The sequence below is a fragment of the Carassius auratus genome, chromosome 50 (genome assembly GCF_003368295.1).
Source record: "Carassius auratus strain Wakin chromosome 50, ASM336829v1, whole genome shotgun sequence".
In the NCBI taxonomy this organism is placed as follows: domain Eukaryota; kingdom Metazoa; phylum Chordata; class Actinopteri; order Cypriniformes; family Cyprinidae; genus Carassius; species Carassius auratus.
The window spans coordinates 18,751,104-18,773,077 of NC_039292.1; the positions used below are offsets into that span (position 1 = coordinate 18,751,104).

Below are 21,974 nucleotides of genomic sequence, written 5' to 3' on the forward strand. Positions count from 1 at the left end.
TTGCCAGGACATCAGTTTTATTTGGTTCACTTTATAGCCAGCATCAAAAATTACACATATACTGGAGAACTAAATGATGAATACAAATGATCCTAATTTAAAAACAGGTGTTTAGCCTAAATTCAACACAGCTAAGGGAACATTTTAAAAGGGATCTTTGCCTGTTTTTGATAGAGACTCTCATTCTCTCACACATTTCTCGTCTTCACTGTTAAAACGACTCTATTCCCAGAGCAGCTCGTTATTCAAGTGTCGCAATGCTGCTTTCAGGTTTTCTGAAAAATAACTCCCACGACTTTCTCTCTAACCGCTGGCGCTTTGTCAGATTTTTACCCCCACTTTTTTCTTTTTTCTTTGTGGGCGCTTTTTTTTCTGAGAAAATCAAAAGTAAATCTGCGTTTCGACAGAGTGCGTTATTCAGTTCAGTTCATTCCCCAAACAAAATGCGTTGTACATTTGATAGATTCTCTGATTTATTGAACATGGACATAGGAACTTGAATAATTAAAAAGCATACACTTAATTTTATCATTTTACTATAACTAAACTGCAGGTAATATGATAGAAACCCAACACTAATCACATAGTTACATTCGAATAATAATAGTGTCAGAAGCAGTCGAATTCGTGCGCATGCGCAGAAAGGGGGGAGGAGTCGCTGAGAAAAAGGTGAATGGCTCTTATGGCTGACTAGCTAATCAGATGGAAAAAAGCATATTAAAACCTTCCCGAGTGTGAATATTACAACAGTACATTTGCTGTAAAGCCTTTATAAGGATTTTATGATTGAAACCATCTCTATTTCTGTATGCATTGCTCTTGAAGCTGAGCGTGATGAGTCGTTTCCTTTGATCTCATGAGGCTTTAGCATGCTAGCATGCCCTCTGATTTTATATCTCTACTGAGCACCGATATCGACCCCAGTTCTCCCAAATCGCTGTATTCCAAAGGTAAGAACGCGTTTTTATATTAGCACATCCTTTCTTCATTCATCTAGAGTTGCACTGGTCTTTACGGAGACGTGTAGCTGAGCATAAAATATGAAGAATTGCTAACGTCACTTAGCACGACCAGACACGCGCTAGCAGTGTGTATTTATAAATGTGTGTATGTGAGTCCATATGAACGAGTGAATGTGAGTCTGTGTGTGTGTGAGTCTATATATAAATGCGCGTGTGTTTGCGTGTGTTTAAGTGTGTGTGTGTGTGTGTGTGAGAGGGAGAGAGAGAGGGAGTGGGTGGGTGGGTGTGTATGTGTGTTTGTTTACCTTTATACACATTTTAAGTGACTCGTGACTTTGAGACAACCAAAGTTTATTGTCTACACACAAAAAATAAAAATAACACACTGTAGGTCCTGTGTGTGGTGTTTCGTGTTAATCGGCTTGTATGCACTATAAATGTTGGACTAGTGCCATCGTAGAGGATGCCATGTGCAGAAACCGATCCTCAGCTATTATAATTAATATTTCATCTGCCAACAGCAACACATTCAGCTTGAGAACTAACATGGCTGAATCTGGCACTGTTCTCCCTGCATGTGATGGACTGGTTTGACCATATGATGTTCCTCTGTTGATGTGATGATAACAGACTTAAAAGTTAGTGGCTTATGTACAAGTAAGCCTTTTATTTGTACTGTGAATGGTTTAAGACCGATACAGCTACAGACAGTCCCTCTGTGGCGAGCCACCGGGAAGTGGACAACATCCTTTTTTTGGGTTTACATGCAGATTAAGGATGCAGATTTGAATATGAATTGAATGTCTTATTATATTGATGCACTTCTTTTGTTTCTCATATAGCACTGTTTGCGTTACAGACATGAATAACTCTTCAAATGACGATAAAGCAGATAAATGCAGAACACATTTGCGAGGACAGAGCTCTAGGCTTAAACAGCCTTAAGGCCTTCACATGGAAAACGATAACTATAGCAGGAACTATATTAGAGGGCATTATTGATAATGCTTGGTCTTGTGTGTTCATCTCACTTGACTTTGTAGTGATGGACACGTTTAATAGTTCCTTTTAGGAATTGCTTTGTCGATACTTTGCTTTGTTTTCATCATGTGGCTCCACCTGCGTTTGGTGGATTTGTACAAAGCCTGTGTTCACGAAGAAGTAGTGTGTAATTATTGGGACACTCTATTGGCCTCCTTTCCTGCTCCAAGAGAAGTTTTTCTGTACTTTTGAATTCATTTGAACAGATTTAATCCCTGGAATATAAAACAGCGCCTAGGCTGAGGAGAGCCGGACCATCCCATTATCTCTTTGTCGTCCAGGGATGCTTAGTGTTAAAATAGCAGGAATGCAGAACATGTGGTATGCAGACCTGCTGACCGCGGCTTCAGTTTCACTACAGGCACCAGCGCTTTTATTTACAAAGCATTTCTGTAGGGGAGTGTTGATCCAGGCTCTGATTTCCATCTCTGTTTGTCCACTTTGTGTCTCTGGGCCAGAATGCTACACTGATCCTGAAATTGTTCAGTGAATAAAGGCCGTTCACAGCAAGGACAGTAACTATAACAATACAGTATAAAGAGATAAGATGGAGAGATGGATAAATAAATCTAGTCTTTGCATCTGTTTGTTTTTTGTTTGAATTAGGTCGTCTCTGTTGAAACAGAAATTGGATGGGTGTCATTATCAAAAAGAAAAAGAAAGGGTCCTAGAAAAGCAGTATTGCAGGAATATAGTATTGGCAAGGCCCACTCCACGGCTGCAATGATAACGATACAGAGGAACGTTATCGTTGCAATCACTTCATGCAAACTCATGCGATGAAGGACTGTCAAGAGCATGCCAAGCCAACAGGTGGCGATATAATCTCAACCATAAAGCCATGTTGGCCAATGAGAAGCCTGAAAAACGTCCAGTTGGTGGAGATGAGCGCGCATGCTTCGACGTCAGAAGCCAAAAACTCTGGTTTCGTTGTCTACGTGATGACACTGCAACACTGCAAATGTTCACCCTGGCAGGAGTTTTCTAAAATGTTGGGTTTCAGTGACCTGCTGGGTTTGCGTGTGGACGAACGGCCAGACCGTGTAGAAAAAGCTGCGGTTTTGAAAATAACCGTAGTTATTTTTCGAAAAAAGGTCAAAATTTTGTTCTTTAACAAGAAGTTGGTAACATGCTTAACATTCTGGAAATATTGTTTGTCTACCTAGAATGCGGCTTATTTTTGGTGCCTTTATTTATTGTTATTTTGACTTAATCACAGTTGAGACTTTGTCTCATAGCTTAAGGCTGGGTATGGAGTTCAATACCTTTCAGGCAGAAAACTGAATTGCCTTGATAACATAGAGTATCGAAAAATGGCTTGACATTTGCATCTAATTTTGATTCCTAAGGGGTTAATCTTGTCAACCCCAGTGAGCCAATAAGCATGCAGCATTCTCGATGTGCCTAAATCAAGTGCTGGTGATTGGCTCTAGTGAGGCGTCCAGGAAAATCACTAGGTGTGTTCAACTCGAAGCAGCGCTGCGCAGATCGATCGTGTTTGAGATCAACGTACGAGAGCAATTCAAGCTGTCTGCTCTCTATAGCTCTCACGGTACTTTCATGTCATACACTGATTGTTCATATTGAACACACCTAATAATTTACATCGGCTTTGCACAGAGATGTGGCTCGCAATCGATATTAAACATTTTGAATGATACCCAGCCCTTAAGCCCACATCTTAATGTGACCTGATTTCTAATCTTAAACTTTATTCCCAGTTACGAACTAGGCCCATTTTAAAAACAGAAAACATGCTTCTATTAACTACCCTATTTCTTTTTTTATAATTAATATATGAGCTGGTTTTATTTGTCATTTTGCATCTTCAGCCTTATATTCAGATCACAAAATCCTTCTGAACACAACCTTGACTTGTGTAATATTTATATTTTCTAGGAACATTAATAAACGTATGAATTAAATTAACATGACAGAACAAGAAACAAGTTTGCTGATTTAACACTAGGGTAACTCGTAACTCGAAATTTTTAATATTTATTTAATTGGCTGGCTAATACAGCAGTAAATCATGTTAGTGACGCAGCTTTTGTTGTTTGTCGTTTTTCTAATTGATCTAAAATAAAAAGTGTCATATTTAAGGTAAAGGGGTCCTATGATGCTTTTTTAAAAGATAATTATTTTGTGTATTTGGTGTAATAGAATATGTTGACATGCTTTAATGTTCAAAAAACACATTATTTTTCAAATACTGTACATTATTGTAGGTCCTCTATGTCCTTCCTCTCTCAAACTCGTAGTTTTCTACCAAGTCCCTCTTTCTGACGAGCACAGTCTGCTCTGATTGGCCAACTGACCCAGTGCATTGTGATTGGCCGAACACCACAAGCACTCGTTGGAAATGTAATGTCCCTTTCCATAATCGCAAGCTTCAACTTTCAAAATGTAAATATAAAGACAGTTATATATAAATATAAATGTAAAGACAGTTAATAATGTCCTTAGTTTTAATCAGTTCAAGTCTGAAAGAGGAACAGAGAAGTGTGACAGACACCGTGATGAAGCTCGTATGTGTTTGCAGCGCATGAGCCAAGGACGATTAAGACAGCTGACTCCACTGTGTGACCCTCTCTCTCTCTCTCTCTCACACACACACGCACACACACACACACACACACACATTCCACATTTGAACAGTCAATAGCAGATACTTAAAAACTAATAACAAAACACACTTACAGTAGCTGATTCAGAAGAGCCAAATTGTCATAGCAAAGTCAGAATGACCTCGTCTCATAGGTTCACAAATCCAGTCCATAAGATGCATTTCTGTTCTGTTGTAAGTAATCTTAAGTATTCCTAAATGCATCTACTTTCGGGAGAACAAATAAAGTGCTTTTGCTTTCTCCTAGAAACACACACATCTCCCTGACATGACTGTGTCAACACTAACTGTGTTACTGAAACCACGTCTTCTTTCTTTGCGTGATCATTTAGGCGGCATTATGCAAATCTTCCCACACAGTGACATAGACATGTGGGGCGTGTTTAAATGAGTCGTCTTAGGGGGGCGCGGGGTTGACTCTTAACTTTGATAAAAAATATCTCTTTTAGGCATGTGGTAGCTTGATGATAACTTGTTTATTGTTAAACTTTAATAGGCACACACCAATTTTTTTTTTTCATTTGTCTTGGTCATGGATATTTAGGCTATTAAACCTGGATTTAGTGAAACATAAAAACACCCTACATGTTCAGTGTTTCCTAAAAGATGAAGCACTGCATGCAGGAAGATGTCATCATTGCTCAAGGTTTATTGCTCTTTGTTAGCACATCTTTGTACATCTTGAGCTCACCGTGACTCTCTCTCACTCAGAGTCGGTGTATGACCTGCTCCCTAAAGAGCTGCAGTTGCCCTCGATCGTACAGCAGGACAGTCCCAGCATGAGCCAGAAGAGCGGTGGAGAGGCCGGACCTCCTCCTCCGGCGGCCTTGGCCTCAGGTAGGACACTGTACACATCGCTCCTATCGTCCTCATTTCTGTTCAAGCTAGAAAGACTTTCCTAATCAGTTTCGCTCAGTCTCAGTGTTCAGGTGACTTGCTGTGAAGCTTCTCTTTAGATTTTTGTGTTTTTGGAGCTTTACTAAACATTTCTCTTGAGTGGTGTGGTGTTTTAATTTTTTTTCTTTTCTTTTTTTCTGTCTCAGCATATGTGTTTGTAGACTTTGCTTTCTAGTGCTGCTGACTAGTGCTTCCTTTTTCACTTGTCACACTTTTTTTTAAACCCATCTGCACGTCCGGACCTTTTTTTTTTCATCTCTTTTGGCTGTTAAGATCATTTCAGATTTTGCAGACTAACTCATTTCAAGTGTCTTACTTGACCTGTCCCATTAAACCTGTTAAAAAGAGCTTCCTGTTATTGCTGATTGTGGGGTAGAGTGATTTCCTGACTTTTCCCAGTCTGGAGAGCATGTTATGTTTGAATAGGGCCCTATGATTTCCGCAATGTGGAAAACACGGACAGAATCGCGGAATCCAGTCATAAAAATGGAATTTACTGTATTACGTGGAACATAATTTGTCAAAGTTTGAGTGAATTCATCAAAAGTAGGTCATTACACTTAAATCCAATCTCGATACAGACTACTACCTGTACTTAAGCAAGACAAATAAAATCTGAATCCTGAATGTTCTGAGTGTATCTGGTAGTGAATGGCGCATATGTGCAGTTTCCTTTACTACTGAGCGTGACACTCGCTGTGATTTCCTAAATGTAATTTTAAAAAACGTTTAAACTGATGTTAAATTGTATAAGTTTCATGATTTTTAATTAATTAGAGATTATACTTTTTTTTGGATTGATAAAATGTAATTTAAACTGGAATCCAGAAAAAGTTAAATGGAAAAATCTGAATTTGGACAAAAAAATTTATGAAATTTGGGAAAAAATAAAGTGGATTTCATAGGGCCCTTATTGAAGCCAGTCAAGGCAATATAAACCGCACTTACTGACTAGCAGTGGTCCATGGCACACTAGGTGACATCTGAAAAACATAAACCATAAATTCTTCTTCTTCTTTGTTATCAATTATATTGGTGTTAGACCTAATTTGAGGCTTTTCTCAATCTTTTTTATTTTTCTTTGCTTTATAGGCCTTTGCTTCTCTGAACTAAAGATAAAATTGCTTTAAATCAGATTGGGACTGGACAATATAGCAAAAAACAGTTTTTATTTTAATACTTCACATCTTGTTTATGTGTGCATTTACATTGGAACTGTACAAAACAAACAAAACCAGAAATGTTTCTGTTATTTTTCAGAAATGTCAGATACAATAAAATATAAATTACATATGAAAAATGTAATTGAATAGTTAAATGTAATCACAAATTGTTTTCTATGTTTTATAAACTGAATATAAAAGAGATTGCTTAATTATTTCTACTTAAATGCACCAATATAAGAATGCATATTAACAGCATAATGCATAATATCAATATTTAGTTGAGATTACATCATAAGTGGTCCTATGTATTTTCTTAATTCTAATTTAAAAACAAAACAAATTGATACCTGTTTCACTTGGAAATTCACTTCTGTTTTATGTATATATATGTATTCAAAAAATTGTCACATGAAAAATTCAGTGCCACATAAGGATGCCTGTGAATATTCTAGTGAACAAATACTTTTGTTTAAATTAATTTGCAGAAATCAAACTGTTGTGATTTCTGGAACTTTAAATTAGAGACATTAAAATATCTTTTTTTTTATTGCTTTATGTGTTTAAAGTCATTTTGACATTTACAACTCTGCTTAATATCACAATAATATCAAATATATTGCCCAGTTCTAATTGAATTCTAATTGAAAGGCAATACTGTCATTTAGTAGCCAGGTTAACGTTACACTACTTCCTGTTTTGACAGGAAGCTGAGGGATCTTTAAGTGAAGCAGCCCAGACAAATATCAGTGTTTTTGCAGCAATAAATTTGAGGTTAAACAGTCAACCAAAACCAAACCCACCACCAAATTAGGATGGTGAGAAAACCAATTATTTGAGTCTGTAAAAAAAAAACAAAAAAACTGGCCCATTTGTTATCTAAAAACAACAACAAACAAAACATATGTTTTTATGAATATTATGATTTTGCTCAAATGATTCTGACCAAAATTTGCTGATATCTACATTGGATGACCAGCACTTATTGTTTATTCGCTGTCATTTGTCATTTTTATTCCAGGGAGTTCCCTCTGAATCAGGGAGAGTCTGCATATAAAATGGTCTGCAGTTCTCTGCTTCGTAGGTCAGAAGCTTGTTTATTCTGTCTCCATGGCTACGTTCAGTCCCTACCAAATCTTCCAATTGGCATGCATTAATCGACACCGCAGAATTGTCATTGTGCAATATTATCTGTCTATGAGAGGCTGTGTTTCATAAATCTGCTCTGGGATATTAACCAGTACCACACCAGTTTGCCCAGTTGGCATGCATTAGTTATCATTGGCCAATGTAATTTGGCTTTTTTTTTTTTTTAATAGATCATCACTGGGTTATGCAGAAGCAACAACAAATGCTCTGTATACCCCTTCCGCATGTTTATTTTTTGCTTTTTTATTATAGGACTAGTTATTGGGCCATTATTGAGATTCTACAAAATAGCTACAATGTTCCAAAGAAGAACTGATATAGATAAGAAAGAAATTAGGGATTGGATAATGTGTCAGCTTAATTAAGCCTATTTTAATTAGCGATTTAATATTAACTGTGCGTTCACACCGCTGGCGTCGAGAGCGTCAAAAATCGCTCTTGCCGCTCTGCTCACGACGCTGCAGAAAGATTCGTGAGCTCTCAGACGCTCTGACGTAGATCAAATGCTTATTTTGTATTTAAAGTGGCCGCAAAGCAAACAAGCTTGTTGATCTCGTGCAGACTAACCCGGGTAACGTTATAAGTCAACCTCATTTAATATTGTTGTGGACGAAATATTAACATCCTTTACTTAAAATGAACAAATCTCAGACACCTTGGTCCACGTATCACTTTTAGTTTATTTTTTATGTCCCTGTACACAAACAGGGACACATTAAAGATTTTTGCAAACGCGAAATAGCAATAAACAACCTGTCCTTGATTGTTCTTGGGAACTAATGATCAGAGCTGCGTCCTCTGGAATCCTCTCAAGCGCTGGACTTCTACGTTCCGATTGGTTGATGCCCAACCGCGTCATAAATCATTACCATAAAGTTGCCTTGATTTCAACTCTCCTCGACGCTCTCAACGGCCAAGCCGCTCCCCGCCGCTGCTCGACGCCGGCTTACATTTAAAATGAATGACTTCCGGCCGCTTTGACGCTCTCGACGCCGGCGGTGTGAACGCACAGTAACAAGACATTCAAAACCGATAAAAGCCAATGACCAGATATCATGTCGAGTTTCACTGCTTGATCGGGACTGCTAGCCAGATTTGCACGGACAGGTTTTATTAACGCTCTGCATTGTGCACACTACAGATGCTGCTGCCACTTGCGCCGCTGCCTCCTCCCCTGGAGGTCTCAGCAGTACACTTCCTTCCTGTCCCAGCATGCTCTCTGCTACCTCAACCCCAGAGCAGGCTTCCAGGCTCCACAGCGGTCCTGCCGCAGAGGGGATGCCAGAGAGGATGGGTGTGGAGCCTGGATCAGTGGTGTCTGTCAGTGCGGTGGATACTGTCGGAGCCACACAGAGCCAGGCGACTCCCTCGAAGCGGCGGACCGTCCTGAGCATCTCGCCTCCTCCAGAGGACCTGCTGGATGACAGTCGCATGTCCTGCCAGGATGATGTGCTTCCCAACCAGGACTCGGAGCAGAGCAGCAGTATGTGGATGGACGACTCTGTGTCCAACTTTAGCGTGGGCAGCAGCAGTTCATACAACGACAATACTGAAGTGCCCAGAAAGTCCCGGAAGAGAACTCCTCGCCAGCGGCCGGGGCCAAAGCCTGCGGCCCGGGAGGAAGCTGGAATGGATGTATTTGATGCAGACAGCGCTAAAGCGCCGCACTTTGTTCTTTCACAACTGGGTTCAGACACCAAAGTCACACCCAAAGTGAGGTTGGTGAACGTAGTTTTTGACCTGAAAAAAATTTCATTGAAGAGGAGTCTTTATGTAGTTGCTATTATCTTAATTTTTGCTTTATTTTCCCTTCAGCTCCCTGGAAGGGTCAAACAATCAGAAAGGGGGTATTCTTTCCATTCAATACCCGCAGAAGAGCGAAGGGAAGGAGCTGAAGATTTTGATTCAGCCGGAGACGCAGCACAGAGCACGATACCTGACGGAGGGAAGTAGGGGATCCGTCAAAGACCGCACACAGCAAGGGTTTCCTACAATCAAAGTAAGCACTTAATGCACATCACATTATCTGGACAAATATGGGTTTATGGAGAATACAGTTTATGTGGTAATGTTTCTAAATATGGTGCATCAGTTAGAGGGAGTCAGCGAACCAGTGGTGCTCCAAGTGTTTGTGGCTAATGACGCTGGACGTGTGAAGCCTCATGGGTTTTATCAAGCCTGCAGAGTGACGGGCCGCAACACAACGGCCTGTAAGGAAGTGGATATCGAAGGGACCACAGTTATTGAAGTGAACATTGAGCCGACCAACTCTATGAGTCTAGCGTAAGGATCATTCTGTCTGTGGTTACTGGTGGCAATTACGGTCTCTTTTAGTTATTATGTATTGTTAAAGTGTAATGTAATGCGTCTTGGCAGCGTGGACTGTGTTGGCATCTTGAAGCTGAGGAATGCCGATGTTGAAGCTCGTATAGGGGTTGCTGGCTCCAAAAAGAAGAGCACTCGAGCTCGGTTGGCCTTTAGAGTCAACATCCCAAGACCTGATGGATCTGTCCTAACCCTCCAGGCCCTCTCCTCTCCTATCTTATGTAGTAAGTGCCAAAGATATAAGGGTTTAGATTTGATATTAAGGGATATTAGTTTACACATTTCTAACTGTATTCCATTTGTCACATTTTCAGCTCAACCAGCTGGAGTGCCTGAAATCCTTAAAAAGAGTCTTCACAGTTGCTCTGTCGCAGGAGGAGAGGAAGTCTTTATCATCGGCAAGAACTTTCTCAAAGGAACTAAAGTTCTTTTTCAGGAAAATTCTACAGGTATTGCATGCATTATCTAATGCCTTTTGCATCTAACTATATCATTGCATACTTGTGCTGCACTTTGATCTGTTTAAATGCAAGTGTAGAATATGTTTTGAACCCAAGTACATCCTTTTCCTGTTTTCTTTGCTTTTCAGAAGAGAGTGGCTGGCAGGCTGAAGCAGAAATTGACATGGAACTTTTTCATCAGGCAAGTGCAGGAGATGGCCGAACTGTTTTTAGCTCTGTTGTGTAATGCTTATCATTCATTAATATCTAGTTTAAAACATCATCTCAACATAATTTGATCCAGAATCATCTAGTGGTGAAGGTTCCCCCATATCATGACCAGACAGTGACCTCCCCGGTGTTCGTTGGGATTGCTGTAGTGACAAATGCAGGGAGAACACATGATCTACAGGCTTTTACCTACACTCCTCTAACAGGTTGGTGAAGAGAGGATACATTTATTAAATCAACAGATATGAGAAATATTCAGAGACATACAGTTGGTATCATATTTTTGGGTTAGGGAAGTGGCAGGGATGAACAAATCATTTGGGTCTAATTTAGTGGTATGGGAAGAGTTTGTCCTATGGTTGTTTGATAGGAATGGGTAAGGGTACTCTTAATGCATATTATTGGGTAAATCAGGTAAAGTTACTTTGGTAAAGAAGGTATTGAATGTTGAATCTTAGCATAGCAGAGGCTTATCTCATGGATGTTAATTTGGTCATGCTGACAGTGCCTTGTAACCGTTCAGAAGTGTTTATTTAACAGGGACAATACACTAGGCATTGTTACTCACAGACAACCGATGCATTGTACATAGGGCATATAGCATAAAGCTAGTTTGCAGCCCTCGTCCCTGGTTAGGCTTTTACATACAATCAAAACAAACACTTAAAACAAGCAAGCACAATCATCACAAGAAACAAAATGACTACAAATAAATATATATGTAACTTTAAATCAACAGGCATGGTATTCCATGTATGTGAACCTTTCACAGAAAAGGATGATTGACCCACGGTAGTTCTGCATCTCCGAACTGCAATTCTCACTAGCCCCTCTGGTCTTTGATCCAACACTACTTTTTTTACTAGTTTTTAACTAGTTTTTGTATTAACTGACAGACTACTTTGGGGTCAAGGCCATGTATAAACTTAAATACTGTTCTTATAAATGAAAACTTTAAAATATTATCAAAACTTAACAAATTATGCTTTTGAAGAATTTGACAATGATGCCTTTCCATTGGTTTCTGATCCATTGCTTTAAGTTTGTTTGTATAGCGACATTAGTAAAGTGACATACAGCCAAGTATGGTGACCCATACTTATAATTTGTGCTCTGCATTTAACCCATCCAAAGTGCACACACACAGCAGTGAACACACACACACTGTGAACACACACCCAGAGCAGAGGGCAGCCATTTATGCTGCGGCGCCCAGGGAGCAGTTGGGGGTTCGGTGCCTTGCTCATGGACAACTAAGTCATGGTAATGCCGGCCCGAGACACGAACCCACAACCTAAGGGTTAGGAGTTATACTCTCTAACCACTTGGCCACGACTTCCCCAATGGAAGGCTTACCAACTGATTGAGAAGCTTTAACCCAAATTATCTCACAATAGGTCATATGTGGTAATATCATAGCATGCATAAACACTTAAGCTACTTTAAGAGATATACATGGTCTTAATATACGCAAACAGTTCAAATTTGTCTTAATAGTCTTCGACATTTTCTTAATATGGGCATCAAACTTAGAGTCTACTATAACCCCTTAATATTTAAATTCAATCACTTCCTTGATTTCCTTTTGGTCAATTTTGGTTTTATTACATACAGTGCTTTGTTCTTTAATGAAAAACACATTGAAACTGTTTTGTTGTAAATATAAAGTTAAACAGTTATCCTGCAGCCACTGGGAAACACAAAGCAGTTGCCTGGTTAACATTTCTGCAGCCATGTGAGAAGTTTCTGCTTTTACATAAATAATTGTGTCTTCTGCATACATTTGACAACCAACCTTCTTGCAACTTTCAGGTAAATCATTTATATACAAACAGAAGAGCACACCATTAATTTTAACACATTGCTGTCTACAATTATTATTAATTTCTAGTGCAAACATAGGATTGGAACATTTGCTCCTGTATGCTTTTTGGAAGAACAAGTAACATAAATGCAGGATGAGTGCTGCAGCTGCAATTTGAAAAGATAAACATCTACAGAGATGCATTGAAGTACCTTGGGTTAAAGATTAAATGCTATTGTTTTTGCGAATATTGCTATCAAGAGTCGTCAATTGTTCCTTGTTTTGGTGACACCCCTTGATGGGACAAAGTATTAAATTGCATTTCCACACCAGTTAATGATGCTATCATTCATTATTTTAACTCTTTTCATACAGAGAAAGTTGAACTATCAGTAAAATCTGAACTGCCAGCCACAGTCAAGGCTTGCACCTTTGAAGAGCAGATAAAAGGTGTGTGGCATTATCAAAATATTTTCATGTTTTGCATCCATTACACTTTAAATTTTTGTTGATAGACTCTTTAGAACTTTAAAGTTTGAACTGATTTGTTTATGACTTTGTTTACAGCAATGCAAAATGAGACAAATTGTCTAAACAATGTCTTAATGTTACCTATGGTCAAACGAGAAGAACCTATGGAAGTTTCCTGCAATGCAGCACCTTCAGACATTTTTAAGGTACTGTCATTTTTAAGGTGCTGTCATCCTTTTTTTAATTCAAGTTACAGTTTTAATCCTAGAAACTTTTAGTTTAGGAAGTAAACCAAAGCAAAGTATTGATTTCATGAATGGAGCATGAGATTTAACATATTTTCTCATTTTTTGCAATGCAGCCTGTAGAAGCCCTTAGTTCAACCCAGCAAATCTTGGAGATAAGTACTGTCCTTCCCTCTGCCACCAAGTCTTTTCCAAGCCCTGTGGCTCTTCAATCCGTCGACTCACAACCGCCATCAACTCAAATATTTACGACTCAAGAAACCTTATCCTCCATTCAGAAGCAGGACATTCCTTCACCTACATCGTTCCAGGTGTCCTTGTCAGAAGACACAACAGTTCTCCAGCCTGTTCCCCCTCAGGTCCCTCAGCAGTTCCTGCGTGAAACCCCAGAAACTTTGTCTCCAGAGGACAACAGTACAGATGGAAGTGGAATGTTATTGGTGGGAATAGACTCTCGGAATCCTCCATCCCAGCGGCCACAGGTTCAGGCACTTTTGCCCCAGGATGGAGTTGCACAGCTAGAGAGAGCAGTAAGAGAGCTGCAAGCACAACAGCAGCTAAATTCTGTACTTTATAGCCCAACGCCGTCTGCAGAGATCCTTCAGCAACACGTCCAGGAAAACATGAACAGTTTAAGGTTGGGTGGAAATGAGACAACTCTAATGAACCAGCAACAGCAGCAGCAAGAGCAGAATATATTGGAAAATCTTCAGCAACAGCAACATAAAGCACTTGTGGATCTACAACATCAACAGACAGTCCTTGAAAATTTGCAGCAGCATCAGAAGGTCTTGGAAAACCTCCAGCAACAGGCTCTTGGCAACATTCAGCAGCAGCAGACACACAAAGTTTTGGAGACTCTACAGCATCAACAGCAGCATCAGAATGTCCTGGAAAACATTCAGCAACAAAGTTCCATAGTGACTCTGCAGCATCAAAAAGTCCTCGATAACCTTCAGCAGCAGCAACAGCATCAGAAAAACTTAGAAACTCTTCAGCATCAGGAAGTATTAGAGAGCCTTAAGCAACAATTGCAGTCAGAGCTCTTGCAGACACAGATTCCAATGCAGTGCACGCCTAGCTTCGCTAGCGAACAGCAAAGCTCCACACAGACGAGTACTCTATCGCAGCCCTCTGAAAGCTTCCTCCAGAACCCAACCCAGCAGCAGTTGCAGCAGCAAACTGCTCTTTTCCAACAGACAGGAGGTCTTTTAACCATTCAGACATCAAGCTTTCTGCAGCAGCCATCCTCTCAACCCTCACCTCCACAACCACTTTTTCAGAGTCATAACCCCTTGACTGAAACGCAAGACTCGCAGACAGTACTCTTTGGAACCACAAAGTCACCACAAGTCCAAGCAACGTTATTTCCTGGTACCATGACAATGCTAACAAGCACCAATCTACCTACAGATCAGCACGCTCCTCCAACTAGCCTGTTTATTGCGCAGAGTGTGTTGCCCAGTCAGCTACCATCGGATAATAACCAGAACCAACAGCAGCAACAGATAACCTTCCTCACACCCATGCAGACCTCTGGAACAGAAGCTCAGGCTGTCTCACTTTTTCAGGGACAAGCACAGTTGTCCACCCCAATGGAACAACAACAGTCTCCCCAACAACAACAGATGCCCACACCCCAACAGGCCCCTCTTTTTCCAAACATTGCCACAATATCCCCAAATCAAGCAAGGCAACAAACACAGACTGGCATATTGTTCTGTACCACAACCATTAATCCCCATGATCTGCCCCAGGCTTTGCTGTTCAGTGGCCAGAACCAAGCTTCTTTAGGAAGCGACCGTCTCCCAGAGAATATATTTCAGGAGCAACAACCCATGCAAGTTGTTCCCAGCTCTGAAAATGTTGCCGTGGGCAACCCTTCAAATCAACCCACTGCCTCAGCAGCCCAGCCAACTCCAAATCCATCAATTATTTTTCCACAACAAAGTGTTGTGAGTGTTTCCCAGCAAGACTCGGCAGAGCCCATGTCTTTTCAAGACCAGAGCACCGTTGTGAGTGACTCGTCTACCAGTATGTCTTCAACACGGACAGAACTTTTTCAGGACCAGCAACCTATGCAGGTTGTCCCAAGTGCCACCACCGTAAACCCTGTCTCTCCTACAGACCAACCTTCTGTCAACATCTTTTTGCCTCAGTCAGCAATTTCAGCCCTGCAAGGTGGTGTAAGTGCTCAGGAGTTACCTCCAACTGTCTCCGCAGCGACCATCTTTAGTGGACCAAGTGGTGTGGCAGTGGGTGGTCTCCAGAACACCACATCTACCGCCCCTCAGCAACCGCCCAGCCAACTCTTTCAGACATCTATTGGGGGAACTCTTAGCCAACCTGGGCAGCCAGGACAAGCAGGTCTTTATCTCTTTGATATTCCAAGTGGTAAGTGCTATTAAGTCAAAACATGAAAACAGTATTGCAATCATTCTCAAGAGATTCTTTGGAGCAGTGCTTTGCAAACCCCTCTCCCTAACCAGACAAACCTGATTTAAGTTTTGAAATCTCTGTTAAATGAGCTGGTCAGTTGTATTCAGGTGTTAGATGAGGAAGACAAAATGTGAATTTGTGGGGAGACCCCAGGACAGGTTTGAGAAGCACTGCTCTGGAGGGTGATCCAGGTCAAAACTGCTTTTCAGAAGTGGGTTCTTTTTCTTTTTGAGATTCCCAGTTGCAAGTGTAATCCAATCAATTTTATATCAGAATTGCAATCGTAGCAAATAATGGTAAATTTGGAGAATAATAAAAAAAAGAGTAACATTGAGAATTGTTGAGATGCTCTGGAAAGTGATTTTGTCCTTGACCTAGTCCAAGCATGCCCAGACTTGGTCCTGGAGGGTCACTCTCCTGCAAAGTTTAGCTTTAGCTTGCCTCAACACACCTGCCTGTAAGTTTCTAGTATGCCTAGTAAGACCTTGATTAGCTTGTTCAGTTTTGTTAAATTGGATTGGAGCTAAATTCTACTGGACAGTGCTCCTCTAGGAGCAGGATTGGTCATCTTTGATCTAGTCCCAGTCAAATAATCTCTTAAATTTGTTGTGGCATTGGCGTAGTCCTCCACTGTGGAATGCCCACATTTTATGATCCAGCAAATTCCTGAGGGTTAAAATCAAGTCTGTCCTACATTTATGACTCATGAAACAGTGTGCACACCTTCAGATGTTGCATTAAAATTATAAATTAGGTTGATTGCAGAAGGTGACTTTCTGAGACTCAAAAAGCCTATTCTCTCTTTTATTAGAATGTGGACCGCTAATGAATTCTCCTGGTTCATCGTTGTCAGATCAGCTCGTCACCATGGGCCATCCTGGTTCAGATCAGACCCAGTTTCAGACTAGTGCGCAGATTCATCCCTTACTGGACCAGTCCAACAACCTCGATGATAAGATAGACGAACTTCTGGAACGTTTTCAGGAGCAGGGAAAGACTCTTCCTAGGGATTTTTTGGACCATTAAAGATAAGTAGTCTGAAACCTCAATCCAGTAGACCACCGTCCACACTGCTTGTTGATGTTTCTTTACATCTTCCATCTTGTGTAGGGATTATCTAAACTTGGGGGTTGTCTCAATTTGGAAGTCTTCACTTGTATCTATGTTTCTGAAAGCTTTGTAATGTGGTGTTTTGGTGGGACATGTTACATATGGATCTCATCACAGCTCATTTTCTTGGACATTAAAGGGTCCATTCATTGAGGCCACTGTTTGGCATGTCAACATATCAATGTGACTCATTAAGCCATTAAGTATATTGGCACTTTGCTACTTTGTATTGTGTTCTTGACTTCCACTGGAATCTTGTCCATTTATTGCCATCATTAATCTGTTTTTTTTTTTTCTTCAGTAGAAACCAGCCTAGTACAACATAAATTCAAAACTTTTTTGTTGCGGTTGAGATACTAATACATTGTGAATGAATTTGAAATATATTTAGCACTTTAGGGAGTTTCTGCCAGAGATTCTCCCTTTTAGCTTTGTAACCCATATGTGTCTACCTGGCTGTCAGAGCGTTTCTTGTTTTAATAGTCATAACTTTTCTAAAAATGTGTTTGTGTTTCATTACTCTTTAGTGTCTCCTTTCAGAATATAGCCTATTTTATGAGCCATGTTAAATGTTTTTTTTTAATGTGTTTGAATGTTTGACATGTCCATCTAATCTCTCCATTTCCACATAACATTTAAAATCAAGATGCTCTATGGAAATCACTCCTCCATTTCTCCTGTTTTAGTTTTGTTTTATTTAATTTTATTTAAATGATAAAGAGGTCCAACTTGTAGACATGAATTCCTATCAGGGATGTGAAAATGTGCAACGTTGCCATTGAGATATGTGAACAGATTATATTATCATCCACCAGAGCGTCTACAAGGTGTGTGTTTGTGCTCAGCAGAAAGTCATGGAGCACATTTGTAGTGTACTATAAAAGATGCAGCTATGTTCTTGATTTTGAATTATATGTGGTTCATGGAGATTGTTCAAATAAGCACAAGTTTGGGAAGAGGATTTGTTGTGATGGTGCACGCAAGGGATAGTTCACCTAAATATGAAAATCTATATTTATTCATCTTTATGCCGTTCCAAGCTGGTATAACCTTCTTTTATCAGTGGTGCTCAAAAAATACACAATTGAAGATATTTTGCTTTATGAGGAATGCACGAAAGAGATTTTAGTTACCATGAAAATTTTTGGTCTGTTCCACACACACAGCATCTGAAAACTTGGAATACCGTGAATTATTATTATTATTTTGAGTTTGACAGCTTTAGGTCATTGAATGGTTGTAAAGAAAAGAGCAGCGAGAACATTCTTCAGAATGGCTCCTTTTGTGTTTCACAGAAGAAAGACAATTCTACAGATTCTGAATTTAATGACATGAGTGTTAGAAAAATAATACTAGGGTATTTATTGTTGATGTGAACTATGAAAACTATGAGGGTGGTTTTTGGGCAGCTTAAAATGGAAGTTAGGTCCATATTTCCTTGAGGGTTTAAGAAGGGATTGGTTAGTTTTCACCCCCCAAGTTACAATAAACCTCATCTACGATCAGATAGTCGATGTTGGGTTGTTAGAGGAGAAAATCTGATAAAATCCCAAGTTTTAAAACAAGCTATGATGAAGAGACTGCTTCAAACCACCACTGCATGACAATCTCATCATACAAGTTTTAAAAATGATCTTTTGGAAACTATGAAAGCTCTTACCGGTCAGAAATCATTAGTCATGTGTCCTAACTGGAAGATTTCTCTACAAGTAATCATCAGAGTGAAGAGGGGTGTGTGTACGCTGGTAAATTAACATGTACAGGGTGATATTGACAGAATGCCGCCACATTTTGTCATAACTGATACTAATTGGTTGTTTACATCAGTCTTGATTTTTTAAAATATTTGTTATTACATTTTGAAGCATTTTTCTCATTTCTTTTTCGAAACTCACTGAGGCGTTCTTTTCATTGTAGGACATTGCTCTGATATTTTATTAAACATTTATTTGACATTTTACTTGTTCAGAGACGCATGCCGTCTTTTACAAATCTTTTTTAAGACTTAACATCAATGTACAGTACTCTACTCTGAGAAGCAGCTTTTGCATTGACAATATTCTCATGCAAACATAATGTGAGGTAGTTCGATTTCAAATCTTCATAAACATCTTTGCTTTGAGAAGTCAGTTCTTTTTACATCACACTTACCTTTGTCTTGCCTTTATATTCTTTTAAAAAATATGCTTTATGTAAAATTTGCATAACTACTGTTTGTAAATAGTAGATGGGCTGTTTTAAGTGTGCTGTTCCTTTGTGAGGTAGCAGTTTGTTAAAAGCGTGCTCTCTTTGTAGTAAAAGATAATATCTCACCTGCAAGTGAGGCATACATACAGTATTTTTGTAAGACTGAATTTCGAAATGTACTATGTACATTTTCAACATTTTAAAAGTGAATTGTCCCTTCTGCAGTACTGTACTTCATATGTCAATATTCGGAGCGGTGGAATGGTGGTTTTGTCCCCATCACTGTGTTACAAAATGGAGATTGTTATTTGTTTGGTAAGTGAAATTCAAATACTGTCAATTTCTAAACGATTAAAAAAAGACTGGTTTTGGGTATGGGTGAATCTCACACAGACTAATCGTTTGCCGTATTCCACCCCAAAATAAATTCTCTGTAGCCCGTTGAAATAACTCTTGCTCTTGTAAGATGAAAAAATATTAATTTAAATAATAAAGTACAATTGTACACATTAGTACCGTTTTTTTTTTTTTTTTTTTTTTTGTTAAATTACAAATTTAAATTTTTAGGATGAGAAATTGTTTTCTTTTGATTTTGGGGTGAAATATGACCTGGATCTGTCTTTGTGAGATACACAGGCTACTGTTCTGGAGCTTTGGTTCCATGCGAAGCCATAAAAAAATCAAACTCTGGAATCAGAGTAGAAAAATGTGTGTGAGTTTTACCTCATGTTGCAGGACATACAGATTCACACTACATCTAACCTAAGGACCAATTAAGAAGAAAAAAAAAAGCATAATTTCTCAAAACGGGGCAGCAAAATCTATGACTTTTGATTAAAAAAAAAAAAACCATTTGTCCATTCTTGTGTTTTTTGGTACTGATGCTCCAACTTACGTCAAAATCATACTGTATGTATTATGAACAAAAATATATTTCTGCACAAATCCATCAACATTTTTTTTTTCCTATTGTGCTTTTTGATTGAAAGTACTTTGTGCCTTTGCAAGCCTTTCCTCTTACTTCTAAAGGACCTTTGTATATAATTAAACACTTAGATGTTGGGATTACTAGTACTTAATCCAGAAGTAAAAGACTACATTTCTTTTTTTTAATCATTGTTTTGTCTGGTCAAATTGTCATTTGTCTGTTGGTGTAGTCTCAAATACATCTGAACATTTATATCATGAAACTGCTATGCAGCCTCAACTCTCACTTTTGTTTTAAAATGTTGTCATTCTCATCCACTGGTGGTTCTAGCCTCCTGAAATGTGTAAGATCAAAGTGTAAGGTCAAAGAAGGTTATTGAGCTCGGTGATAACTGATTTATGATCACTTTTTTCTGTTTGTTTGGCCAGCAGGTGTTTGAAGATTTTTTTGTCAGTAAATGTTAAATTAAAAGAGCGCTTAACCCAATCACCAGCAGTTATTTGTGCTTTTATTTGATGTGAAAGGAGTATTTTAACTGCACTGTTTTTACACATTTTTGAAGTTTGTTTGCTTTCGTTTGATGTGATTAACGTCCAATGCTTTTAAAGTTGTCGCAGTACAGTGGTTCTCAACCCCCCTTTAAACTAGGAGTCAATAGATATATAAAGAATTGTTTCATTTGAGTGATTTCAGAATTTAACAACTGTATTTACAACAGGTTACAAATGGGAAACATGTAAAATTGGTCTTTTTTGATTGGCAAGGTCGCACCAGCACATTCACATTTATTCATTTAGCAGACGCTTTTATCCAAAGCCACTTACATTTGAGGATTACAACAAACAGTGTATCATAATAAAATGATAAGAGAACAGTAGAGGTGCTGTGAGATCAGTTCACGCAAGACCAAATTTCTAGATTGTGGTTGGAAGTTCAAGTGGTGCATTTTTACCAGAGGATGTGAATTAGCACATTGCACACGTCTATTTGAAGTATTTACATTGATTATTATAACTTGTTTTAAATAAGTTTGGTGTTGCCCCCTGGTTGAGAACCATTGCTTCACTCATGAGTGTGTGAGAATGACATTCAGTCTGGTGAAGAAACATCAACTAATGACATTTGACGTCAATAAACGTGTTTTGCTTTAATCAGTACATTTGTATTCTCCTGCAGTTGTATTTCTGTAAGATGTGCTGCTATATAAATAAAGATAGATATGAAGCTCTTTTCCTTGTGTCTTGTGTAAATGATACAATTAAGAAAAGAAGTGGGTGACTACACTTTAATATTGTCACATTGTGTGTTATTTATCCACACCCTGAACAATATAAAGTATAGACAATGACTTATGAATGAATGACTATATATAGTTTTATTTTGTTGTAATATATATGCAGTGCTGGACAGAAATCATGTAAAAAAAAAATATTTTATTATAAACAACTACATGTATAATATATATATATATATATATATATATACACTCAGTGGTGTGCGGGGTATTCTGAAACAAGAAGGCGCAAAGTCCTCAAAGTTGTTAAGTCATGTCCCGGTCACATTTTCTTGGTTAAATAGAGATAACTTAGACTATCAGAAAATATATGCATTTTTTGTGTGTGTTTAGTGTTTTTTTTGTTTTTTTTTACTAAAACTGTATTTTTACACTGTGTATATGTTTTACAATGTCACCATTATTCTATTTACTAAAGCCAGGTATGAATAACATCGAGTTAAGTGTTTTTAAGCATTTTACATTTTACATATAACATCATAACTCAAGCAGTAACAATTTAAACCATGTTTTATTTGTGAACTTATGTTCAGCTATTATCTTAAATAGTGAACTTTGACCTATTTTTGAATATTTCGGATCATCAGTCATTAAAACTAAGGTAAATACTGATTTAGGCCACTTTTTTTTTTATTTCACCCATCTGATCACTCACTAAAAAC

At 38.7% G+C, this 21,974-nt stretch overlaps 1 protein-coding gene across 5 annotated transcripts; it reads left to right on the top strand.

The window, feature by feature from the left end:
* Nucleotides 1-624: 624 nt before the first annotated feature.
* nfat5a (nuclear factor of activated T cells 5a) lies at nucleotides 625-21,248 on the top strand. 5 transcript variants are annotated; one of them, XM_026239575.1, is made up of 14 exons: nucleotides 625-669; nucleotides 826-950; nucleotides 5,341-5,466; nucleotides 8,980-9,556; nucleotides 9,654-9,837; nucleotides 9,931-10,121; nucleotides 10,215-10,387; nucleotides 10,478-10,612; nucleotides 10,753-10,805; nucleotides 10,908-11,040; nucleotides 13,014-13,088; nucleotides 13,206-13,315; nucleotides 13,471-15,748; nucleotides 16,605-21,248. In XM_026239575.1, exons 2-14 carry the CDS (start codon nucleotides 878-880, stop codon nucleotides 16,817-16,819), a joined length of 4,323 nt encoding a protein of 1,440 aa, XP_026095360.1. In that variant the 5' UTR covers nucleotides 625-669; nucleotides 826-877; the 3' UTR covers nucleotides 16,820-21,248. The 5 variants fall into 5 exon arrangements, with proteins under 5 accessions (XP_026095360.1, XP_026095361.1, XP_026095359.1 ...); XM_026239576.1 differs by lacking the exon at nucleotides 826-950 and having other exon boundaries at nucleotides 635-669; XM_026239574.1 differs by having other exon boundaries at nucleotides 645-950.
* The last annotated feature ends 726 nt before the right edge of the window (nucleotides 21,249-21,974 follow it).

What these genes read in the sequence shown, in the direction of transcription:
- nfat5a (XM_026239575.1), top strand. Translation starts at nt 878, where the DNA reads ATGCCCTCTGATTTTATATCTCTACTGAGCACCGATATCGACCCCAGT. An exon ending in ACCAACTCTATGAGTCTAGC is followed by an intron (nt 10,122 to 10,214) that starts GTAAGGATCATT and finishes GCGTCTTGGCAG; the next exon opens with CGTGGACTGTGTTGGCATCT. An exon ending in TCTCTTTGATATTCCAAGTG is followed by an intron (nt 15,749 to 16,604) that starts GTAAGTGCTATT and finishes CTCTTTTATTAG; the next exon opens with AATGTGGACCGCTAATGAAT.